This window comes from Syngnathoides biaculeatus, chromosome 16 (genome assembly GCF_019802595.1).
Source record: "Syngnathoides biaculeatus isolate LvHL_M chromosome 16, ASM1980259v1, whole genome shotgun sequence".
Taxonomy (NCBI): domain Eukaryota; kingdom Metazoa; phylum Chordata; class Actinopteri; order Syngnathiformes; family Syngnathidae; genus Syngnathoides; species Syngnathoides biaculeatus.
The window spans coordinates 17,755,173-17,781,348 of NC_084655.1; the positions used below are offsets into that span (position 1 = coordinate 17,755,173).

The 26,176-nt window shown below is 43.7% G+C and overlaps 1 protein-coding gene across 3 annotated transcripts; it reads left to right on the top strand.

Annotated features, from left to right (window-relative positions):
• Positions 1 to 402: 402 nt before the first annotated feature.
• On the top strand, positions 403 to 25,897 carry aclya (ATP citrate lyase a). Of its 3 annotated transcripts, XR_009798840.1 has the most exons (29): positions 403 to 455; positions 1,914 to 2,077; positions 4,947 to 5,069; positions 7,701 to 7,763; positions 8,101 to 8,291; positions 10,702 to 10,781; positions 11,040 to 11,170; positions 12,801 to 12,919; positions 14,218 to 14,354; positions 14,425 to 14,486; positions 14,559 to 14,676; positions 16,127 to 16,281; positions 17,209 to 17,302; positions 18,310 to 18,451; positions 19,708 to 19,876; positions 19,951 to 20,055; positions 21,098 to 21,294; positions 21,364 to 21,445; positions 21,506 to 21,616; positions 21,692 to 21,819; positions 21,931 to 22,024; positions 22,126 to 22,280; positions 22,353 to 22,503; positions 23,162 to 23,305; positions 23,400 to 23,513; positions 23,607 to 23,689; positions 24,935 to 25,011; positions 25,081 to 25,237; positions 25,403 to 25,897. XR_009798840.1 is itself a non-coding variant. In XM_061846709.1 (28 exons), exons 2-27 carry the CDS (start codon positions 1,919 to 1,921, stop codon positions 25,017 to 25,019), a joined length of 3,192 nt encoding a protein of 1,063 aa, XP_061702693.1. In that variant the 5' UTR covers positions 403 to 455; positions 1,914 to 1,918; the 3' UTR covers position 25,020; positions 25,081 to 25,897. The 3 variants fall into 3 exon arrangements, 2 of the variants coding, with proteins under 2 accessions (XP_061702693.1, XP_061702692.1); XM_061846709.1 differs by having other exon boundaries at positions 24,935 to 25,020; positions 25,081 to 25,897; XM_061846708.1 differs by having other exon boundaries at positions 25,081 to 25,897.
• Positions 25,898 to 26,176: the final 279 nt, after the last annotated feature.

Here is a 26,176-nt window from a genome sequence, read left to right on the forward strand (position 1 = left end):
TCTTCTGGGTGGAGGTTTGCGTGAGCAATTGGAATCTTGTGAGACGTTCGGAAGTCCTTAGATTCCCGCAATTCTAACACGAAAACTCCTCCAAACGCAATATCATTAAATCAATTGCTTATTTTCATCAGAATAATTTCCTGCAAGTTTTCGTTTCACTTGATGTGCAGCAAATGTCGCATTTTTTTGTGCGTTCAAAATCCCGTTCCACGAGCGTCATTTTTTCTTTCCCTGGAGTCCTTGAACGTCGTATGAGCGCATGGTCCCAACGAGCCAATCAAGAGATGGGAAAACATCGGCGGCTCGCTCTGCTGATGGCTGCCGGAAGAAAAAAAAAATCCAGTTCCGCCTCCTCTCGTCGTTCTGCTTTCGTTAACGCCAAGTTGCTTCATTCGCTGGGTTCCGCCGACGAAACCTCTCCGGAACCCGCCTTGAGGACTCCATTTGAACACGAGGTTCGTACCGTAGCGTGACTTTAAAAAAAAAAAAAATTGACGAAAGATGACTCGATTAAAAAACTAGTCGAACGGCGATGACGTCACTAACGTAATCAAATATTCAATTAGAATGTTTAAGTCATTATACCAACTTCACTTGAGTTGAATTTTTTAATGTAATTATTTCGTTCATTTTTAGAATGAATGGAGTCGTCTAGCGTTCTCGATAACTGCCAAATTTGTACAAACACATCCTTATATAGGATCGTCCGTCATGTCGTTTTCAAACACTATTTATTATTACACATTCCCATCACCACCGGGGCAAAAAGTGTACCTCTGCAATCCATGTGAATGATATATTGAACCGGGGATGGCTGCTGTTCTAGGACGAACAAAAGTATTGGCACACTGATGACTCTGGTCTCGTCCTAATCAATAGTGTACTTCCATGATATATTATTTCCTTTTAACTTTAGTTTAGCCACGAAAGCCTCGGTGAGGTTAAAAATATTTTCGAAGTGTTTTCCTGGTCACCTGAAGAAGGTTTTCCTGTTAAGAAATACTGTAGTGGACCTTCCAGTGAGGTGATGTGGAGCAGGTAGTTGGAAGATGGTTGGATGATGGAAAAGATGCTCTGTTATAGAAAGAAGTAATCATGGCTTGCTTGTTGTGGAATATTCGGTCAAACGTGGAATTTTTCAAACAAATGTGCACCTACCAAGCAAGGGAGAGGCTACGGAAATGTTGCCAGAACTGAGCAGTGTTAAGAGTAAAGGTCACTTTAGTAATAAAATATGCAGCCTCGATTACCCGCCACTCAATTCTTGTGCTTGTATGATATCGCAGATACTGCACAATAGAACCTTATGTCTTAATTGCTGTAGAATTTGTGCAATTGTCGTCATAATTCGCACAAAAACTTTGTTGTCATAAGGAATGATGTAAGATAAGTGAGCATCGATTGGATTAAGTCATTGTGTGCTCGTTTGCTCTCTTTTCTTAATAAAAATAAAATAAAATAAATATGGCACCAGTGATGGCAAGAGGGAAAACGTGACCATAACCACAAAAAATTCCTAATGCTGGCGTCGTCGTGGAAGCACTATACGTCTTTCTCTACTTTTCAGTGTAACTAAAACATAAACTGTGCACCTGTAAAGTATATAATTTTTCACACTGAAATCATACATTGTCAAGTATTGTTAGAAACTGTAATGTGTTTTCTTTATTTATTTCAATCGCCGATATGTCATATAGGAACAACTTGAAAATGGAAAACATGATGTTTAACTAATGTACCTCAGACCTTCAAATGTACTTGCTACTCTGCTCGCGTCTTGCTCCTATTATAGGCCAATAATTTGAGTGATTAATAATTGCCTCTTATGTTATTAGTGCAGAGAACCTGTGCCTGATTACATTTAGTCCGCTTCCCTCGTTTTTATGCGTCTCATAACTCCCTGTCCCGCGTAGACGCCATGTCCGCCAAAGCCATCTCGGAGCAGACGGGCAAGGAGTTCCTCTACAAGCACATCTGCACCTCGGCAACGGTCCAGAACCGGTTCCGCTATGCCAACGTCACTCCTGAGACCGACCTGGACCGGCTGGCACTGGAGCATCCCTGGCTGCTCACAGAGGTTTTGTTGATTAGTTGAATTTTTAAGTGAAAGATGTTTGCAATATTTTATTTTCATAAAAACGGTGATGTCACAGGACTGCAGGGAGGGCTCATCCATAGAGGAAACGATTAAAATTCATCCACAGGGAACGATACAAATTGTGGGCTAACGAGTTGGAATGGCCGTCCTAATCAATTAATTAGTCAATCAGAAGTTGGACGATAGCGGCATGGGGAGGCGGGGGCGGATTCGAACCCTAGTCTTCAGAACTGTGAGGCGACTCTGCCAACCACTTTTCCCACTTTGCCTGAAGGTTCGCTAGTTTAATGTTCACACTTTATGGGAAATGCCACAGACGGGCTAACAAAAAGTGGCAGCGTTATAACGCTTTAAACGCAAATGATATTTGAACAGAAATGGTGCAGCAACACATGCTGTCAGAAAATATAATACCCAAAGTCACAGGCATGCATTGTTGATCCTCTATGAAAAACATTATTATAGCGGCTCACGTTGTTGTGAAACTCTGTCGTTTGTGTGTGTGTGTATGACTGCATTCATTTTTCTACTCAAAAGTGGTCTACTCGCACACACCAGAAGGAGCTGTCGGGAATTAAAAAACACATTTTTGGGAACGCAGGAACAGATTAATGGCATTTTTACTTATTTTGAATGGGAACGATGATTTGAGAGACAAACCTTTTAAGTTATAAGCATGTTTAAGGCACAAATTAAATTCATATCATGACACATCTCCCAACTGTAAACTGTGTACAATACACACAAAAAAAAAACAATTGTGTTCTCGTTCTAACATGGAGGATTCAATAATCGCTGGATAATTATCCCCCGGTAGTTTAGTCCATTCAGGTTTATGTAGTAAATGCTAATTCTGTTCGTGGAGGATGGTCGGATTTAAACAAGTTGTTTGTGTTGCTCTGGTTTCTGATCTGCATTCCGAGCAATCGCTACAATTTGCTTTTAACGGACTTTCAGTCGAAGCGGGCCACAGGTTTTCCAGGTACGATCTTGATTCAGAGGGCAGATATGGGAAAGGACAGCGAGAGATGCGCCGCACTTTCATTGATTAGGAAATTGCATTAACTTTCACCGTCGGTCACGTCTTGCTCTCCTCTTCTTCTCCCCCCACGTCGTTGGCGAGGGCCCAGATCGTAATGGCCGCACTGTCATCAGTCATTCGCTGGCTAGTGGGAGGATGTGCGCCCGCCTCTTGTTTTTAGTGGGGGATGGCAGAATTCTGCTCAAGTGAGCGAGGAGCACGCTTGTTTTGGGTTAGGAACGTATATGGCGGACGGGTATGATTTTGTCATTTTCACGATGAAACTGGAATTTGCTCTCAAATGAATCTATGAATTAAAAAAATCAAATTTTGAATTTGAGATTAATGGGTCGATTTTGCGTACATGGTGAAGTAATGTGAGGTTGCGCCTCAAAATCATCAAAGTCCAGGGGCTAATTGCAGCATAATTTGGGATGAAGCAGTCAAAATATAGCTTCAGTAAATTGCCACAATTTTTCTTCCCTTTATTCTAATGCACAAATTAAATTTGGAAAATTATTATATTTAACAGGCTATTGTTTTACAAAACTTGCAGAACAACCTCAGATTTTGGAAAAGAACGGCAATTTGTTTCAGTCATTAGTGTCTAATTAGTATTACTATGATATAGTACAGGATGTAGCGTGAGTGTGTTGGATGCGTGCATCGTGAGTGATGTCAGGAGCTCCAATCTTGTTAACGAGTGAGTCAGGGACGGTGTGAGCGTCTAGACGTGAGTTGTGCTAAACGTGGATCAGCGACCGTGGTGCTATTTGTCCACAGGCGAGGGCATTCCAGTACCTTACCTGCTTTTTTTTTTACATAGATATTGAAAGACGTCGCTTATTTTGTGTAGTCTTGACCAATTTTCCCTTGAAGCTGCGCAACTGCGGAATTGCGCACTTGTCGCACACTCTTAAGTGCACATGAAAACCAATCCGGCGCAGCGAACCACTGCCTGACGTCTTTTTGTCTTTTTTTGAAACATGGAAACACATTGACTCCAACGGCCAGCTGCTGCTCACCCTACTTCTACTTTCTTGTTTACCTGACACCGCCCCACTCCGCTCTTAAAGGGGCGCACTCATAATTACAAACAGAACCCGTAACTTTATATCTGCGAGCATGACTGGTGGACCACACCCGTACATTTTTCAAATGTGAGTGACTGCATCAACAACACATAGCAAGATCTATGAATTATTTTAGTAGTTTTCTACATGTCCATAAGAATTCTCAAAACCTTAATTGACTCCTAGTCTCGCACCTTACACACAAAAGTGAAGTTTTCTTGGAAAAGTCGTTGGACTACTTATGTGGGAGCACGTCTGTTTGTTTGTTTTTTTTTTCTCTTCCAAGTGAATGTGGATTTACGAAAACTAGAGTATTTTTTTTCTGGCTTCTTTGCTATTTTGTGAGCGTTTCAATGTGAGCCATCCAGGAAATGACACGTCTTCCAGGTTGCGCAATGCTAAAGCCACTTTTTCGCTTGTGAATTGAAACCAGACCATGCGGACATTGTTGGGCGTGGTTCTTATTTGCACTCTTACTGTTGAGCTGGTTTGATTACTCACCCACACGTGGTGCCGACCTTTGTGAAGGAGAACACCAACATTATAGACACATTCAATTTATTCTTTTAAATTTTTTGTTTTTGAAAAATACTAACTGATATTATTCATTAAAGCAATGTAAATGTATTCAGGCGAGGCGTTCACGTGTTCAATCACACAACACACCCTTCATAAATCAATGCCTCGGCTTCAAATTTGAGGCGGCAAATGTTACTTTTCTTGCTTTAAAGCTTCCTTTTGTCGCCGTCCGCAGAGGCTGGTCGTCAAGCCGGACCAGCTGATCAAGAGGCGGGGCAAACTGGGTCTGGTGGGCGTCAATCTGGACCTGAACGGCGTCAGGGAGTGGCTGAAGACGCGCCTCATGAAGGAGACGACGGTGCGTGACCCGGAGAGTTTTACGTAGGCCGATAACTCTTTGCCGCTGTCGGCCCGCTGCCCCTCCCCCTTCGCCCACCTTCCTCCGCTTTGCTCGTTTTGTATCCAGCTGCTGCGTTTAGTTTGCGTACCGCCGCCATCCAGTCAGCGTAGCCTACATCACGGCATCCATCACTGTCGTGCTGTCCTGCCTCATAAACCCAGAAGACGCTTCTTCAAGCTCCCGTGCGGCGTAAACCGGCCGAGAATTTTGTATGTATTTCATCACTCCCGACATAACAAGACTGAGGCCATTAACCAAGATAAATAAAGCCGCCCGCTTCCATCTTATTGACTTCTATAAATAAACTTAACGTATCGAGGATGTCCTGACTCGCATTTGTTTGTGATTGGCCACATCCCAGTTTTAAGAGGGTGTGCACACATGTGCAACCACATTATCCCGTTTTTTTTGGGAATGAATTAAATGAGGGCGGAACGGTGGATCAGCTGGTAAAGCGTTTGCCTCACAGTTCTGAGGTGCCGGGTTCCATCCCGTACCCGCCTGTGCGGCGTTTGCATGTTCTCCCCGTGCCTGCGTTGGTTTTCTCCGGGCACTCCGGTTTCCTCCCACATCTCAAAAACATGCAACAATAATTGGACACTCTAAATAGCACATAGGTGTGATTGTGAGTGCGGCTGTTTGTCTCCATGTGCCCTGCGATTGGCTGGCAACCAGTTCAGGGTGGACCCCGCCTCCTGCCCGTTGACTGCTGGGATATTCTCCAGCGCGCCCTGCGACCCTCGTGAGGATAAGCGGCAAAGAAAATGGATGGATGGATATCTCCATAAATTCTGCTACAGCAATGCAAATATCCCCAATGTATGACAAAAAATACTGTACAAGTACTGTACAAATCTTTATTAATTATTATATGACGTAGTAGTAGTAGTAGTAGTAGTATAGTAGTATATTATAACAATATACTTTCAACCTAGACTCACTAGAAATGTCACGATGCGGGATCCCCCCCCCCCCCCAAATATCGGGACCAATCACTTTTATCCCATAACGAGTCAACAACCAGTTCAGAGTGCATCCCGTCTACTGCCCGTCAATAGCAAGCATAGGTTCTAGCACTCCCCGAGACCCTTGTGAGGATAAGCGGCTAAGAAAATGGATGGATGTTTAATCCTTTGCATACATAAATGTCTCCGTGTCTATTACATGTTGCACTTTTGTGGATGTAATAATGTACAGGTTTTCATAACACTGTCTGTTTATTAATCTATTCTCGAATGCATTTGGAGGTTGTTGCAATAACTGAATTAGGCAAGCAAAATTCCCAACTGTATTCCCAACCTTTCTTTATTCAGCTCTCCTCAAAATGGCCACCCCCTTTCCCATTGTTACATTTTCGCTCCGCCGGCCCCTCGTCATAAGCGCTGTTGGCCTTTTAACACAAGACCGGTGACAGCGCCATAAAATGAGCTGCCATTTCTCCGTTTCCGCCTGGAGCGAGAAATGACGACATTTTCCCAGACAATTATAACGCTATTATTCTTAAACGTCGAGTTATCCTTGCCTTTTTTTATTCCCCAGTCATGAGCAGAATTATGCCTTTAAGGAATGAAGGGAGTAAGTGATGAAATACTGCATTCCAGATGGCATGGAGCCCGTATGTTGCTCATTCGACATGGCATTTTCATACATTTTCCTCAACTTCTAACAATGTACTGTAATTCCTGGCCTACAGAGCGCACCTGGTTACAAGCCTCACCCAGTACATTTGTAAAGGAAATACCATTTGGTACATACATACGCCGCAACTGTGTAAAAGCTCCCACATTGAAACACGAGATATTTACAAAGAAAGATGATACACAGAGAGTTCAACACTAGCCCCGCACCAACGCTAACGCTAGAGCTGCGTTAAAGAAAAAAACGAAAAAAACATACCAGTTATTAGCACTGAGACACGGCAGTAACACGCTAGCACAGTACTAACAGGGCCGGACCGGTAAAAGTCAATTTTCAAAGGAAATAGCATTTGGTACATACATACGCCGCAGCTGGGTAAAAGCCGCAAGTGCCCACATTGAAACCCTCACAGAAACACAACATATTTACAAAGACTGTACAGAGAAAGAGTTTAACGCTAATGCAGCGCTAACACTAGTGCTAACAGTAGCGCTAGTGCTAAAGCTAGCACTAACGCTAGCGCCACTAATGCTAACAGGGCCAGTTAAAATAAAACTTACCCGTAAATATCACTGAGACACATCAGTAACACAGCAGCAACAGGCCAACACAGCGCTCATGCTAGCGCAGCTGTAAAAGTCACTTCCTCGGCACATATATTCCACCAGTCTCATTCTTGCAATTTCCGCTCGAGTGCCCCCTTGCGGCCGTTAAGAAAAAAATGCACAAATTAGCCGCATCACCGCATAAACCGCAGGGTTGAAAGCGTGAAAAAAAGTCGCGGCTTGTAGGCCGGAAATTACGGTAATTCATGAATGACAAAATGGAGATATATCAAGGAGGTGGGTGTCTTAAAAGGTGAACAATTTGGTGCCACAAAAATCACCGTGCCTTGTACTCGACGTGTTATGCATGCGTGTGTGTAACAACTGATTCCCGCTTTGTTTTCAGGTGGGAAAGGCCAAAGGCGTTCTCAAGAACTTCCTCATTGAACCGTTTGTCCCTCACAAGCAGGTAAGTCAACTGGTGCACCAAAACATTTGGCTAAGGTACCAAAGTGCCGTATAGACCACGACAACAATGTATTTAACGACAGTTAAGGTGAAATTTTATTTGATGTTACGAAGCGAACTGAATATTTTCGACGTTTTTCATAAACCGTCACACCACATGCAATTACAGTGGGCTTCCTAAAGGAATGTATCTTCAAGCTAGGCTTTCAATTTTTTCACGTGAACTTCATTCATCCATCCATTCATCTTCTGTTCATTCGCAATTGCGCCTCTGTTCATTTTTACTAAGTAATTTTTGTTGCCAAAGTCCCCTCACCTGTGCCATTTTACGCATCTAGGAGGAGGAGTTCTACGTATGCATCTACGCCACCCGTGAGGGCGACCACGTGCTGTTCCACCACGAGGGCGGCGTGGACGTGGGCGACGTGGACGCCAAGGCCAAGAAGCTGCTGGTGGGCGTAGACGAGAAGATCAGCGAGGCCTCGGTGTGCAAGCAGCTGCTCGCCCACGTCCCCAACGACAAGAGGCTGTGAGTGACCAAAGTTATATACAGCAACGCTAACGCTAGTGCCGCGCTAACACTAATGTTAGCGCCGCGCTAGCATTAGCACGGCTAACAGGGCTGGTTAAAAAAAAACATACCGGTAAAAATCACTGAGACGCTGCAGTAACACGCTAGTGCTGCCCTAATGCTAATGCTAGTGCCATGCTAATGCTAGCGCCGCGCTAACAGGGCCCTTTAAAATAAAACATACTTCCTCGGTCACACTCTTACCTTTTCCGCTCGAGTGCCCCCTTGCCGCCGTTACAAAAAAATGCACAAATTAGCCGCATGACTGCATAAACCGCAAGGTTGAAAGCGTGCGAAAAAAGCCACGGATTATAGGCCGGAAATTACGGTTAAAAACTTCCATTTTTGCAAAGATAACCTACAGCTGAAGCTAGAAGTTTACATACACTGTGCAAAAACAGATGTTGAGACGTGTCCTTTGGTCTGATGAAACTATAGTGGACCTGTTTGGCCACAACGACCAGCGTTAAACTTGGAGGAAAAAAGGAAAAAGGGGGAAGCTAGTAGACCTGAGAACACCTTCCCAACTGTGAAGCATGGAGGTGGTCGCATCATGTTGCGGGGCTGTTTTACTGGAGCGCTTCATAAAATAGACGGCATCATGTAGAAAGAACATCACTGCGGATAATACATAAACTGTAGCTATAGTAATTTGTGCAAAATATGATTTTTCTATTCCATTGAATTCCACATCTCACCAACATGTAATGCGATTTCGTCCGATTCTGCAACCCTCTATAGCTTTATATTTACTTCGATTTCAATTCCATATCACTCGGTATGTACGTGAGAAAAACCTGATTTCCGTATCCGTAGTTTTGATGTATTTTCCACAACTCCTAGGGATTGTTTTGAACCCAATATGGATATTTAAAAAAAAAAAAACATAAGGGTTATGAGGGACACACAAGTTTTGAAAAGATCCTGTTATGCTCCGTCTCGAAAGACTGAAAAACACAAAATGAACGACGTGCACGTGTGTAAGTCGGTCCCATTTTGTCCATAAATACCAGTGCTGAACGTGCAGTGTCTACTTGGCCACTCTCTGGCTTTGCAAACCACGTTCCGAATACTTTTTTTTTTTTTTTTTTTCCACTCACACACTTTTATTGCTGCTCTGTTTTTCCACTTCAACAAAAAAGTAGGGCAAGAAGACTGACAACAACGTCCGGGCCGTCCTAACCTTCCACTAAGGTGGACAACCCCCCCCCAGTTTCATAGCATTCCCCAGTATTAGTAATGGCAGCACTCCGGCATTCGAGCTTGTATTCAGCTTGCTCACAAAAGCAGTACTGTGACGCCGGAGAGAGGACGGTCCGGTGGGAGGGGGCCGGGGGCCGCGAGTGGTTTCCATTAGCCAAATGACAAACGCTCTCCTTTTTTTTTTTTTTTTTTAATCCCCCCCCAGCTGACTCCACCCCTCGCTTTCCTTCGAGACTGCAGCGCACTCACGGCGCGTCCATTTATTTTGATGGCTGTCACCCCCCACCACCATCACGCCCGCCCTTCTCGACCGTCTGTCCGACGGCGCTCTCGTTATGGCTGCGATTCAACGTCTTGGCTGACATTGACGGAGCGCGTACGCGTCCACCCCCTGAACCCCTGCGCCAGCCCCTTTTCACTCGCAGTCGTTTTTCCATTCCAAGCACTCTTGGGAAGCTGAGTCACTTCGGCTCGCTCGCCGCGGGTCAGACGAGGTTTCGGCAATGAGCTGACGCGGTTACTTCCCTTGACAGGCGAGAAATACTACACATACACACACTTTCAACTCTGCTCTTTTCCGACGTGTCGTTTTTCCATGCCACTTATCCTCACAAGGGTCACAGGAGTGCCGGAGCCTATCCCAGCTAACTTTAGGGGGAAAGGCAGACTACACCCTGTCAGTCGCAGGGCACACATTCAAAATGAATCCCACACTGCCGGACTGTCAGAAAATAATAATAATAAAATGTCCACCTCCTGCATTATCCAACATGTATTTTGGTATTGTCCACACTGGGTAGAAGGGTGGATGACTGATTAGCATATCTGCCTCTCGGTTGTGGTTTAAATCTAGTGTTTGTAGGTTGTCCCCTTGGCTATGAGGGTTTTCTCTGGGTAGTTTGGTTTCCTCCCGCATCCCAAAAACATGCATGGTAGTTTAATTGAAGATTCTAAATTTCCTGTTGGTGTGAATGTGAGGGAAAATGGTTGTTTATTTGTGGCTTGTGATTGGCTGGCGACCACTTCAGGGTGTCGCCCGCCTCTCGCCCAAAGATAGCCGGGCCCTAGAAAATCGGACTTTGCTCGCTGACATGTTTCATGTATCATAAGCGATTCCATGATTTTGATTCATGTGGCATATGACTGTAATGTTTACATGTTGCAGGGTCCTGGCCCAGTTCATTGTTGGGCTTTTCAACCTGTACGAAGACCTGTTCTTCACATACCTGGAAATCAACCCACTCGGTATGTTTTGGATAAATCTCATTTCTATTCTGGAGAATTAACAAAATTGAGCATGACTGCTCTTGCCACCCAGTGTAATCATGGTGTTTTCAAAATGGGCATAAATACATAATTTATGAAAGAAAACAGTATTGTGACATTGGAATCTCCCATCACATCTGGTTTGGTTCTGTACATAAGCAATCTGCAGGGATCTTCTCTGCCTAACGGAGTTTTAAGTCACTAGGTGGGTGCGCCCCCTTTTGTGTTCCCCTGCAGTGGTCACTAAAGATGGCGTCTACGTGCTGGACATGGCGGCAAAGATCGACGCCACGGCGGATTACATCTGCAAGGCCAAGTGGGGCGATGTGGAGTTCCCGCCGCCCTTTGGCCGGGAGGCCTACCCTGAGGTCATTTCAACTGATGACAGTAGTTTTGTTTTTTGTTTTTTTAAAGATTTTTTTTTTTTATTTTTGGTTGCAAATGGTTAAATGAACTAACAAATTTTGAAAAAGGGGAAAAAAATGAGTTCCCTAATTCTTTTTTAATTTATTGTATAAAGAAATATACATTTTTTTTACAATAGGATTTTTAATTTCTTAAACTAAAATAGAATTGATAGTATATATAGATAATTTGTAATTGTATGGATGCATAGATTTTCTTTTTTAAATTGTTGTTTATGAACCTAAATAAATAAACTTAAAATTTATTGTAGTCTCGGATATTGATCATAAAACCATATTAATAAATGTATTTTTTTCTTGAAGGTTTTGAAATTCTACCTCATTTCATTTTTGTAGATTGTATAATTTAAATATGATTGTATTAGATCATAGATTTTTATTTATTGAAATACAATTTTCAAATTATTATAAATGTATTGATGTTAATTCTGAAATAATTTTGAAAGTAATATACAACTACATTTACAGGCAAATCTTTAAAACATCTTTTTTAAATTTTATTATTTATTACATTTATCTTTTACACTAATAGCTCATGAAATTAAAATTATAAAATAAATATACTGCATTAAAAATATTTTAAAAATAAATAATATACTTAAGTAAAGCTATTAGTATTGAATTACTCATTAATAAAATCTTGATTTTAAAATTACATATATTTTAAAAGATATTCTGTATAAATAGCGTGTATATATATATATGTATATATATATATATATATATATATACATCAATTTCATTTTATTAAGTCATTATAAATATACTGTGAAAATAAATTACATACCAACATAAGTATTGAATTGATCATTAACAAAATATGAATTTTAAAATTACGTGTATTTTTCATCTTTATTTGAAAAGATATTCTCTATAAATTGTGTGTGTGTGTATATATATATATATATATATATATATATATACTTTTTATCAAGTCATTATAAACATACTGTGAAAATAAATTACACACCAACATCTCAAGTATTGAATTGATCATTAACAAAATGTGAATTTAAAAATTACGTGTATTTTTCATCTTTATTTGAAAAGATATTCTCTATAAATTGTGTGTGTATAAAAAAAAAAATATATATATATATACATACATACATACATATTTACACTTTTTAACAAGTAATTATAAATATACTGTGAAAATAAATTACACACCAACATCTGTATGAACATTAACAATTCAATAATGCTGATATTAAATGTACATTAACATAGTGTATTCTGTAGCGTTAACTACTAGCACCCGCACCTCGAGTGTAAATCCTCAGCTCTGTTGTGGCGTGTCAGGCTGGCCTCAGACAGACTCACTCTGCAGCAGCAGACGGACGCTCTAATTGGCTCGGGGGGGGGGGGGGGGGTCAAGGCGGCATCGGGCGCCTTTTGATTGGAAGCGTTGTCCTCCGAGGCGCCAGATGTGTTTGTTTGTGTGTTTTTTTTGTGCCTGCCTGTCGAACTCAAGCACGGATGTTCCACAGTCGCAACCTCAATGCGCCACCTTCATTTGTCGCACCTGCACAATCCAATACCGTCATTTAATTTTTGCCCGCCTGGTTCGTAGGAGGCCTACATCGCCGACCTGGACGCCAAGAGCGGCGCCAGCCTCAAACTGACCCTGCTCAACCCGCAGGGCCGAATCTGGACAATGGTGGCGGGTGGCGGAGCCTCCGTCGTCTACAGGTAGTCCATCACGTGTTTGTTGTTTTTGGCACTGCTGCGTTGAACATTTTTTCTTTTACAATTATCCGCTCCAAACGCACACTAAAGTCATTCATTCGAGAAAATGTGCCCAGTGGAATGCGTTGTGGTTGCCCGTGGCCAAAGTACTTTGGTTCAGTTGTAAAGTCATAATTTGTACTCATTAGTTCATTGTTAATTAGTTGTAATTTTTAACAAATATATTAAGTGTTTACAGTATTCAATTGCTCAGTTTATTTAATTTGTTATTTACAATGAATCAAGAAATGATTCATGCTCTGTTTTTTGCATTGCTTCATTTACAACCAAGTGTCAATTGTAAGGCGGCGCGGTGGATCAGCTGGTGAAGCGTTGGCCTCACAATTCTGAGGAAACTGGTTCGATCCCTGCTCCGCCTGTGTGGAGTTTGCACGTTCTTCTTGTGCGTGCGTGGGTTTTCTCCGGGCACTCCGGTTTCCTCCCGGATCCAAAAAACACGCAACATGAATTGGACACTCTAAATTGCCCCTAGGTGTGATTGTGAGTGCAGCTGTTTCAATGTGCCCTGTGATTGGCTAGCAACCAGCTCAGGGTGTACTCCACCTTCTGCCTGTTGACAGCTGGGATAGGCTCCAGCTCTCCTTGTGACCCCTGTGAGGATAAGCGGCAAAGAAAATGGATGGATGGGTATTAATTGTGAATGTAAATTGTTTGCTAAACTTGTACAAAAATTAATGTGCTATCTGATTGAATAAAATCAAATGCACATTTTATTTTGCTTAGAATTAATTATTGAATTATTATAAGTATTAATTAATATTAAATAACAGAATAAGTACATTTTTATTAACCTTTATTGTTTGTCAAAAAGTAACGTAACAAACATGAGAAGACTTGTTAATGTGTGTCGGGCCAGATGAAAGGCCGTACGGATTGCAGTCCACGGGTCGTATTTTGGGCTCCCCTCACTCATTGTTGAATCCAATTCAAGCCTAAATCATTCCTTCATCTTTGAATCATTGCTGTGGAAAAGGGATGAATGTTTTCTGATTCTGAAGGTAAATAAAATAAGGAAACTCCAAGGTGAAATGTTATCGCCTACCATTTTGAAGAGATTGCACAAATGAGCAGGATCTTCTCCCTTCTCCATCTGTTTTGGGATCCAAGATGTCCCATGCGGACTCCTCAACCATAACTAATGAATCCCTCTGTGCGTCTTTTATTTTGATCTGCTCTACCTATTTTGTGGTACACTTTCAATGAATAGTTATTTTTTTCCCCCCTTACGATGATCTCCGCAGCGACACCATCTGCGACCTGGGCGGCGTCGACGAATTGGCCAACTACGGCGAGTATTCGGGGGCGCCGAGCGAGCAGCAGACGTACGACTACGCCAAGACCATCCTGTCGCTCATGACCAGAGAGAAGCACCCCGATGGTACGTCCGATGTGTGCCCGTCTTTTCTTTTAACCGGAACAGTTTGGATCATTTTGATGGTTCCCCCCAGGCAAAGTCTTGATCATCGGAGGAAGCATTGCCAACTTCACAAACGTGGCGGCGACGTTCAAGGTAAAAACGGAGGAGTCTGGTGCCCTGCTAAATAGCAACTTGCTAACATTGACCTCTCGCCTCCCTGTGTAGGGAATTGTTCGAGCGATCCGAGACTTCCAGGTGCCGCTCAAGGAGCACGAAGTGACCATTTTCGTCAGGCGCGGGGGTCCAAATTACCAGGAGGGTCTCCGGGTAATGGGAGAAGTTGGTAAGTTGATTGATTTGGGAGGAAAAAAAAAAAAAGCTTGTGACAATATTTGCGGGGGTTTTCAGGATTAGGCCAAATACTTATATTTCCTAAAACTCGAATCTGAAGGCCATTTTCACCCAATCAGATGCAGTCATTTCCAGAAAAGTCACAATAATGACAATGTCAAAAAACAAGACTCATACGTGTGGATTGGACTGGAGTTCATCCTCGATATTAAATTTAAAGGTCAGGTATCATGCCTATAAACATTCTAAAATAGATATTGTAATGAAAAATACATTATTCACTTCAATGTCTATACGAAAAAATAAATATGAGCGGAGAGCACGTCATCCATGCACTATGTTGCGGAAATGTTATTCGACGACATCCAAATGGTCGCCATATTGGCTGCATTGTCTGTCCGTGACGTCACACATGGACATTCGCCATTGAAAACACACTGTGGACCCTGCTCGGGGAGACGAACACGCCCCTTCTGACACGGAAGCTCTCTTCGAAGAAGAGAACATCTCACAACCGAGTGAAGTGACCGTGCCAATATTAGCCTATTGTTTCGAGCCATATTTCGATGATATGCGGATCACGGCCAAACCGCATGCGGCCAAACCACCTCTTCGCCCGATCCACCTCTGCGGCGGCGATGAATAACAGCGGCCGCGAGCGACGACGCCGTGGCCAAACCGCCTCCCCATCCAATCCACCTCCGCGGTGGCTACCCTGGCGGCGCGCGTCCCCCAATCACGGCTTCAGCTGGGGTGGCACATCGACACATTTAGCACCCCTGATTTACGGATTACGTCCCCCCACCCAACTATAATTATTTTTATTAGCTGTATACATACCTACCTGTCATTTGGAACCCACAAAGCTCTCGTCCTTTGCAACCGTGCAATCCATTTTTCACAATGAACCAGGTCTTTTGGAAAAGTATGAAGAGCGAATCCATCCTCCTGAGTGTTCGAACAATATCCAGCAATACAACGAGCCGGCATTTTGGCTAGCACGAAGGAACAAAGAGCTAACTTCCCGCAGGTAAAACTGATAGAAACGTACGGGTCTGCTTGAGTGCGCTACTGCCCCATACGTCACTTCCTGGTTCTTCTCGAAAACAAATCTGGGAGTTACAAAAATCCATATACGTCAAAATCATGTTTTGTGGTGAAAAAGTGGATGGGTCCATAGCGGATGCTGTTTTTTCATTGATACATACTAAAAACCATGAATTTCATGACAGTGGACCTTTAAATACAGTATTGAACCCTACCCTAATCAGATAATAATCCCCGGAAGAGTAAACCTGTATACAGCATTTGTATTCACATTTTTTTGGAATTACATATAAATGCAACTGGCTTTTTATAACTGTTTACGATATACGTATAAGTATGCATTGTTTTTTTTCAATATGTATTATTTGTTCCTCACTCCCTTCCTGTTCTCACAGGCAAGACCACAGGGATCCCCATTCACGTCTTCGGCACCGAGACCCACATGACCGCCATCGTGGGCATGGCGCTGGGTCACCGGCCCATCCCCAACCAGCCCCCCGTTGCCGCCCACACCGCCAACTTCCTGCTCAACTCCAGCGGCAGCACATCGGTATGACGCTCGGCGACAAACAGGGGCCGGCGTGTCACGTGGCGCCGCGGCTGTAACGGCGGAGCGCTTTGTCCTCCTCCTCGAGTCCCCGTGGCTCTTTTGTCTGAGAGCTTTTCACGGCGATGCCGTCTCACTCCAATTGTTCTGGCCGCTCTCACAAACGCTTCCCAGTTTGCCTGGAAGCGTCCGCTTAGTCTGTGTGCAAAAGTATTGAGACGGCGCCAGTCGTGGACTCAAGAAAATGAAAGCAAATTTGTGTCAATGGTGACATTAAACACACCCGGATACACATGGACAGAAGTATTGGGACATGTGGGCAAACACCTAGCCGTGGTTTTTGTACCTTTTACACGAAGCACCACACAAAAAGAGTGATGTATATTTATTATTTTTGTAAATCTGTAATTCCCAAACAGCGTGCTGGGCTGCATTAGTGTGCCGTGAGCGCTCTTGAGGTGTGCCGTGGGAAGTTATCCAATTTTATGTAATTTCTAAAAAAAAAAAAATATTTATTCCAAGAAATAATGTATCTTTTATTCATCTATTTATGCCAATGAGGTACAATAACAGATGGAAAAAAAAATAATCCTCTTCGATTAAATGGCAGGAAGTACATACAGTAATTAATCGATCCATTTTTGGTGACATTTACTTTTGTTGGTGTGCCGTGGGATTTTTCAATTGTAAAATATGTGCCTTGGCTCTATAAAGGTTGTAAATCACTGTACTATATTATGCACAGTTTGGATATTAAGTTGTGTATTTACACTACCACTCTTCATGTATCTGTGTGAAAAATAACTTCTTTTTTTGTACCCATTCCATATCATTTAAAGCAAATAAGACAAATTTTCAACTGACTTCAATGGCACACATTTTTTTAAATGTTCAAGGCTGCGACACAAAACGGTTTCCTGCTACTTTCAGACGCCGGCATCCACCCGCACGGCCTCCTTCTCGGAGAACAGAGGCAAAGCTGAGGGCTCGCCGGCCAAGAAAGCCAAAAGTGCAGCTCCCGTTGGTGAGAAAATGCAATACTCTCATCCTGTATCATACTTTAGGTACAAAGGCACTTGTGAACGTTAGTTAGTGTAGCAGGAATTCGAGCAAAGGTCTTTTAGCACCCTCTTCAGACACCAAAAGGGCTGTGCAGTCCTCACTTACATTGGAACGTCACCATCCATCCTCATTGGGGGTCACACGTGAGCCTATCCATCTATCCACTTATCCTCACGAGGGTCGCAGGGAATGGTGGAGCCGATCCCAGCTGTCAACGGGCAGGAGGCTGTGTACACCCTGGACTGGTTGCCAGCCAATCGCAGGGCACATCGAGACAAACAGGCACACTCACAATCACACCTAGGGGCAATTTAAAGTGTCCAATTAATGTTGCATTGTTTTGAACGCCGCGTGAGCCCATCTCGTTAGATTTTAGGGCAAGACGTGGTCCACACACTGGATTCGCTACTGGCCACTTGGGCCCTTTCAGACAAACAAGCACATGTAGGGCAAATTTGGAGTCTTCCATGTTGTTAACGTACATATTTTTGGTTTGTGGGAGGAAGCCACACCGTAAAAGTGTGCTCGTTGGTTTTGCGGGATAAGTGGCGAAATAAAATGGATGGATGGATAAAATTAAATGGAACTGAATGAAATGGGAAATTGTAAAAATACAATGGCCAACGTAGCATTCAAATAATGTGCAGAGATAAAGTGTGATGTTAGTTATAATTTCCAATCATACACAGTAAAAATAGAGGTTGAAAAGCGCCCAAAACGAACCTAATTTTGACAACTATTGTAGATTTACCTTAAAAATATTGTAGCAGTTTAAAATGAGTATGGCAATAATATGAAATCAGATTATTTTTAACTTCCATTATTGGCATCATTATCATTATTATTATTATTTGACTTGATGCAAGTTTACATCTGTGTATATCACAGCATGGTAGAAAATGGCTTGCTGATCGACATCCATCCCAGTGATGATGATGATGTCACTGATGCAAGATCTCTCCCCCGTAGTCAAGGCGACCACCCTGTTCAGCAAGAAGACCAAGTCCATAGTGTGGGGCATGCAGACCCGGGCCGTGCAGGGCATGCTGGACTTTGACTACGTCTGCTCCAGAGACGAGCCTTCCGTGGCGGCCATGGTCTACCCCTTCACGTGAGAACACGACGGTGTTTGGAATTGATTGTAGACGATGTGAAACAGCAAAAAAAAAAGCAAGACAAGGTGTAGCGCCTCCTCTCACTTCAAAAGATGACGCTGAAGCATAATTTTTATGATTGACAGGGCTCCCAGCAGGCACGAGACGTGGATTCAACGTTGAATCGACGTTGTTTTAGGTCGCGACGTCGAACAACCTAAATTCAACGTAAATTCCACAATTTAATTTTTACGTTGTTTCAACGTTGATTCCTCGTGGATGTCGCAACTAAAGTGATGTGTCAGTTACTGTCTGAAAATATTCCCATCATGCACTGCACGTGATGTTGCCATTCCTAGTTTTCAAATTGTCAGCAATCGTTCATTGGGATTTACAATTTTTAGCGTAATTAATCTGTCTAAACTATCAGTCAGTCCGTCCAGGTTCTGAGCTCCAACAGGGACCGCTAATTTCAATTCAGTTTGCATTCCTTATTACTCTAATAGTAATAAAATATTGTATATTGCTAATATGACTAAAACTCCATAAAATCCATATTTAGATGTAAATGTATGGCTTTAATTAAAGCATTCTATAATGATTTTCGTAGTAATCAATTTTCACAACTATGTACATAACAAAAAGCTGAAAGAACACATAGATCCATCCATTTTCTGAGCCCCTTATCCTCACAAGGGTCACGGGAGTGCTAGAGCCTATCCCAGCCGTTATCGGGCAAGAGGCGGGATACACCCTGAACGGCTTGCCAGCCAATCACAAGGCAACAAAGAGATAGACAACAAATTGCAGTCACAATCACACCTATGGGCAATTTAGAGTCTCCAATTAATGTTGCATGTTTTTGGGATGTGGGAGGAAACCAGAGTGCTTCATTCGATCCTGGCCCCGCCTTTGTGGAGTTTGCATGCTCTCCTCATGCCTGCGTGGTTTTTCTCTGGGCACTCCGGTTTCCTCCAACATCCCAAAACATGCAACATTAATTGGACACTATAAATTGCCACTAGGTGTGATTCTGAGTGTGGCTGTTTGTCTCGATGTGCCCTGCGATCGGCCGGCAACCAGTTCAGGTTGTACCCCGCCTCCTGCCTGTTGACAGCTGGGATAGGCTCCAGCCCTCCTGTGACCCTTGTGAGGATAAGCGGCAAAGAAAATGGCTGGATGTATGAACTCGTTCACATACAACACTGGCGATAAGTGTTTTGAGTTACGAGATTAGCCTTGGAACAAAATAGGAGTCTTACTTCCCTTCCAGTGGTGACCACAAGCAGAAGTTCTACTGGGGCCACAAAGAGATTCTTCTGCCAGTGTACAAGAACATGGGCGACGCCATGAAGAAGCATCCGGACGTGGACGTGCTCATCAGCTTCGCGTCGCTGCGCTCGGCCTTTGACAGCACCATGGAAACCATGCAGCATCCGCAGGTAGATATTTAGCCCAGCCACCCGACAAAACTGAGTTAACGTCACTCACCTTTTTTTTTTTTTTTTTTTTCCAGATTCACACCATCGCCATCATAGCAGAGGGAATCCCCGAAGCCCACACCAGGAAAATCATTAAGACCGCCGACGAGAAGGGCGTCACCATCATCGGACCAGCAACCGTGAGTCCCGATTCCGCCGTTGATTCAAATGTAACTTTATCGTCGCTTTTCTGCAACCGCAAATCTCTCTGAATGTTGCGAAAGTTGGCGTGCAAATAGTTTTCTTAAAAAAAGAAAATAAAAATATTTTGGGGATCATATTTTCATTTTCATTTTTATCATCATTTTATTAAAGTAAAAAGAGATAATTGTTCAATAATATGTCCATGTATACAGTAAATAATATACTGGAAATATACCATTAAAGATATGTTTTTAACTGTAAAAACATACTATAAAAAAAATACTGTAATTCCCGGCCTACAGAGCGCACCTGGTTATAAGCCTCGGTACACAGAAAGAGTTTAATGCACAGGTGTCAAACTTAAGGACCAGGGGCCAGATCCGGCCCACCGCAGGATTTTATGTGGCCCGCCGAGGCAAATCATGTGTATCAACTTCTTTGTTTTTTGTTCAAATCTGTCCCAAAATTTCAAATTGTCATGTCATAAATGATACCAAACCACAATCTTTGGAAAACCCATTACCGTTGATTTCTGATTCCAAAAATAGTTCATAAATTTCATGTGTAAAGGCAGTTTTATGGTTTCACAGTCATAATGGCCCTCTGAGGGAAACCCACAGTAAAATGTGGCCCGTGACAAAAATGAGTTTGACACCCTTGGTTTAACGTTAGCGCGGGGCTAGCATTAGCGTGGCGCTAGTGTTAAATCTTTGTGTACCGAGGCTTATAACCAGGTACGCTAACGCTAGGGCCGCGCTAACGCTTTCAACCCTGCAGTTTAAGCGGCGCTAGCGTCAGCGCGGCTTAAACTGCAGGGTTGAAAGCGTGTGAAAAAAGTTGCGGTTTTTTAGGCCGGAAATTACGGTAAATTGCGAAGTTCAATCCGTGTTGTAAAAAAATGCCATGTTACACTGTGAAATGAAAAATATTAAATGAAAAGAAAACATTTCAATAAATAAATCACGCATAAACTAAGATATGACGGGTAAGTGAGAGCACAGTACGGTGCGTATTTATCGCACGGTAATCCGTCCACAGGTGGGCGGCATCAAGCCGGGCTGCTTCAAGATCGGCAACACGGGCGGCATGCTGGACAACATCCTTGCTTCTAAGCTGTACCGGCCGGGCAGCGTGGCCTACGTGTCGCGCTCGGGCGGCATGTCCAACGAGCTCAACAACATCATTTCGCGCACCACCGATGGCGTGTTTGAGGGCGTGGCCATCGGCGGGGACAGGCGGGGGAAAATTGATCTTTCCGGTCCACAAGCCCGCGTAAAGTTACTGAACGTGGACTTTGTTTACAGGTACCCAGGCTCTGTTTTCACAGACCACGTGCTGCGGTACCAGGACAGCCCCGGAGTGAAGATGATCGTCGTGCTGGGCGAGGTGAACGCAATTTCTGTAAATATCATCGAAACGGCGTCCTGACCGACTGTTGTGCCGTAGATCGGCGGAACGGAGGAGTACAAGATCTGCCAGGGTATCAAAGAAGGCAGGATCACCAAACCCGTAGTGTGTTGGTGCATCGGAACCTGCGCAACTATGTTCGCCTCGGAGGTAAAACGTTGCCCGCGCAGCCGCCGATGAGACGGTAAATCAAATGGTAATTGGCGTCGAATTTGTGCGCGTCAGGTCCAGTTTGGCCACGCGGGAGCGTGCGCCAACCAGGCTTCGGAGACCGCGGTGGCCAAGAACAAAGCTCTGAAGGAGGCCGGCGCTTTTGTGCCAAAGAGCTTCGACGAGCTGGGAGAGATCATTAAGTCAGTTGGAATACCGCCCGCCACAGAGTGCTTTTGTAATATCATAATGGTTGGGTGGGCGGGCACTCCAGAGACTCGAAACGTGAAAAAGTCCAAATTCTATCCATGCAGGTCTGTATATGACGACCTGGTGGGCAAAGGAGTCATCCAGCCGGCGCCGGAGCTGCCCCCTCCCACTGTTCCGATGGATTACTCCTGGGCACGAGTCAGTGATATATATACTTTTGAAAATCCATTTTCAATGACTTTATTTTTCTTGTGTTAGGATACATTAATCCCCGCGTTGTGTGTGTGTTTGGGCTGCAGGAGCTGGGTCTGATCCGCAAACCGGCGTCCTTCATGACCAGCATCTGCGACGAGAGGGGGCAGGAGCTCATTTACGCCGGCATGCCCATCACGGAGGTCTTTAAGTCGGAAATCGGCCTGGGGGGCACCCTGGGGCTCCTGTGGTTCCAGAGGAGGTCTGGTTTCTCGTTCACTACTCGAGATGATTTCCTAAAACGACAACGTGCGAGCCAGTTTGTCTTCTCCAGGCTGCCGAGATACGCCTGCCAATTCATCGAGATGTGTCTCATGGTGACAGCCGATCACGGTCCAGCGGTATCCGGTGCCCACAACACCATCGTGTGTGCCCGAGCCGGCAAAGATCTGATCTCCAGTCTCACCTCTGGCCTGCTCACCATTGTAAGACACGCTAACTGTACGCTTACTGACACGATGTGTTATATAACACGAGAGCTGCATCTGAAAAATTATAATTCTCAGTTTGGAGACACATACGAAAATGGCTAGTTACTGTAATTCCCGGCCTACAGAGCGCACCTGGTTGTAAGCCTCACCCAGTACATTTGTAAAGGAAATACTATTTGGTACAAACACACGCCGCAGCTGTGTAACAGCCGCAAGTGCCCACATTGAAACCCACATTGAAACACGAGATATTTACAAAGAAAGACGTCACACAGAGTGACTTTAACGCTAATGCTAGTCCCGCACTAATGCTAAAGCTAGCGCCACGCTAACATGCTAGCACCCCCTTAAAGCTAGCGCCGCACTATCAGGACCTGTTAAAAAAAACATACCGGTTAAAATCACGGCAGTAACATGCTAGCGCAGCGCTAATAGGGCCGGACTGGTAAAAGTCACTTCCTCGGCACATATATTCCACCGGTTTCACCCTTACCTTTTTCGCTCGAGTGCCCCCTTGCGGCCGTTAGAAAAAATGCACAAATTACCGCAGGGTTGAAAGCGTGTGAAAAAAGTCGCGGCTCATGGGCCGCAAATTACGGTAGGTTTTTGGGGGTTTTTTTTAAATGATGTTGCGGTTAATTTTTTCACTAAGGGTGACCGCTTCGGAGGCGCTCTGGACGCCGCGGCCAAGCAGTTCAGCAAAGCCTTCGACAGCGGCATGCTGCCCATGGAGTTCGTCAACAAGATGAAGAAGGACGGCAAGCTCATCATGGGCATCGGCCACAGGGTCAAGTCCGTGAGTAAAACGCCGCACCTCAGACCATCGGGCCTCGCGCCGCACCGCTTCCTGTGCCATTTACAGTTTTTTGACTTTTTTGTGTTTTTCTCAGATTAACAATCCTGACATGCGAGTCCAAATCCTGAAGGACTTTGTGAAGCAGCACTTCACCTCCACGCATCTGCTGGATTACGCTCTCGATGTGGAGAAGATCACCACTTCAAAAGTAGTTCCCCTTTCCTTCCGTCATTGTCTCTTACAGCCCATAACGCACAACTTTTTGTTTTTCACGCACCGTTTCCACTTCTGTTTGTGTTAGAAACCCAACTTGATCCTGAATGTGGACGGCTTCATCGGGGTGGCCTTTGTGGACCTACTCAGAACCTGCGGTGGATTTACCAGGTAGACCGTGACCTCCACCGATGTGCCCAAAAAAAAATTGTCATTTGGTTATGCGGCACAAAATGATTGCATAGATCACCCGCCACCTGCGTGTATGTGCATGTATTTTTAATATCCGCAAAACTGCTTAATTTTGTGAAGTGAGATGAGTTTGCTGCCACCACACAATGCTTGTATCTCAAATTTTCACGATAACCTTGTCAATCGGGTCACTCGTATCTCAAGGCACACATGTACTTTACAACAGTAAATTATTTTTTTAAATAACCACTAAAGACAAAAAAAAGTCTAAATGAGAATCAAGTGCATTGATGCAGGAAAAATGGGATTCACTGAAAGATTATGAAGTTTAAAAAAGTGGTTTACGATCACTAAAAATTGTCGATGTTGTTGAGCAGTTTTATGCAAATGCTTTAAAAACCACAACCACATCGCGCTCTTTCTAATAATATTTAATGCAGTAATGCTTAAAGTGTGGCGCAAGGAACACAAGTCGCACGCAGGCTCCCTCTAGTGGACTGTAAAAGAATCACTCAATAAGACGAAATACAATCAAACAGACTGAAGCTTGTAACTATGCAAAAAAAGTACATTTTTTCAGTACAGTAATTTTACAAGTACAGCGATGCCTCGGTTCTCAACCACAATCTGTTCCAAAAAACGGTTCGAGAAGTGATTTGTTCGAAAACCGAATCGATGTTTCCCATTACAATGCATGGAAAAAGAAATGATACGTCCAAGCCTAAAAATTAGACTTTTTCAAGCATTTTTTTTTAGCTTTTCCTGATAGTAAACTGCATAGCAGAAATATATCCATCCATTTTCTTTGCCGCTTATCCTCACGAGAGTCGCGGAGAGTGTCAGAGTCTATCCCAGCTGTCAACGGGCAGGAGGCTGGGTACACCCTGAACTGGTTGCCAGCCAATCGCAGGGCAACATGGAAACATACAACAGTCACACACAATCACACCTAGGGGCAATTTAGACTGTCCTATTAATGTTGCATGTTTTTGGGATGTGGGAGGAAACCGGAGTGCCCGGAGAAAAACCTCGCAGGCACGGGGAGAACATGCAAACTCCACACAGGCGGGGTCGGGATCAAACCGGCGTCCCCAGAACTGTGAGGCCAAAGCTTTAAAGGCGGAACATTGTGAAAAAGAACAGCCACACAAATGTTAAAAAAAAATCGCTAAAATTATGATTATTCTCACAAATGAATATTGTTGGTTTTTGTTTTTTTTTTAGGGATGAAGCAGACGAGTTTGTGGAAATTGGCGCCCTCAACGGCATCTTCGTCCTGGGTCGGAGCATGGGATTCATTGGTGCGTGAGGTAAAAGTATGTAGAAAATAGTTATAACAATTACAAATGATAACAAAATGGGCTTCTCAGGACACTACCTGGATCAGAAGAGGCTACGGCAGGGTCTGTATCGCCACCCGTGGGACGACATCTCCTACGTGCTCCCGGAGCACATGTCCATGTAGGGTTAGGTACCCCCTTCGCCCACCTGACTTCGAAGACTGAAGACTCTCGGTGCATTTTATCAGTATGTTACTGTTCAGATCACATATATTGCTTGAAATAATTGGTGATTTAATTTTTCAGTATTGGACACTAGTGAAAACGTGCAACACTGTGAAAATGATCTCAGACGTGACCAGAGCCTGACGTGACAAAAGGTTGAAATCGTCTTATCGTGTCTTTTGTGCAGCTCTATTCTGTGTGCCATTCCACTATCGGCGTCATCAACTCCAGCTTCTCACACAGGCTGATTTGTGTACTGCAATAATCACGTCACAACACACTGTAGATGATACTGTATCTTTATTACCGTATGCTGTAGGCGTCTTCATGAAAAACTCATTTTGATTGTTCTTTATAGCTTGTTTGTTGCAAAAGAGACATTTATTTATCTCATTCCTAGGTAACGATGCAAAATAACTGCACCAAAATTATATGGTACGAGAACACTATGATTACAGCACTACAGTACGACAAATTATTGGTAAATATTGATATAATGACTCGTTATAGACGGTACTAGATGATCTATTGGAGATAATCTGCTAACAATGACCTCACTGGTGTTGTGGTAATGTTTGTGTGTGAACTGAATGTGCCTCGATACTGTTTTGTGTTCATCTACCATCTGTGTAATTTAAAGTAACTATGTGTACTGCGTACCAGTAAAGAGATGCTTTCCTTGGGTATGTTTTTTTATTTCATCTTCCAAATCGCAACTGAAATTCTTATGTATTATATTAAATTCTTAAATGTCATACAATAAATGGCCAATGTAGCTGTTTCGTCGGTAAAGTACCGAAATAAAACTAACCAAAAGGACAACCGAGCGGCACGGTGGAGCAGCTGTAGAGCGTTGGCCTCACAGTTCTGAGGCCCGGGGCTCAAATCTCGGCCGGCCCCACCTGCGTGGAGTTCGCATGTTCTCCCCGTGCCTGCGTGGGTTTTTTCCGGGCACTCTGGT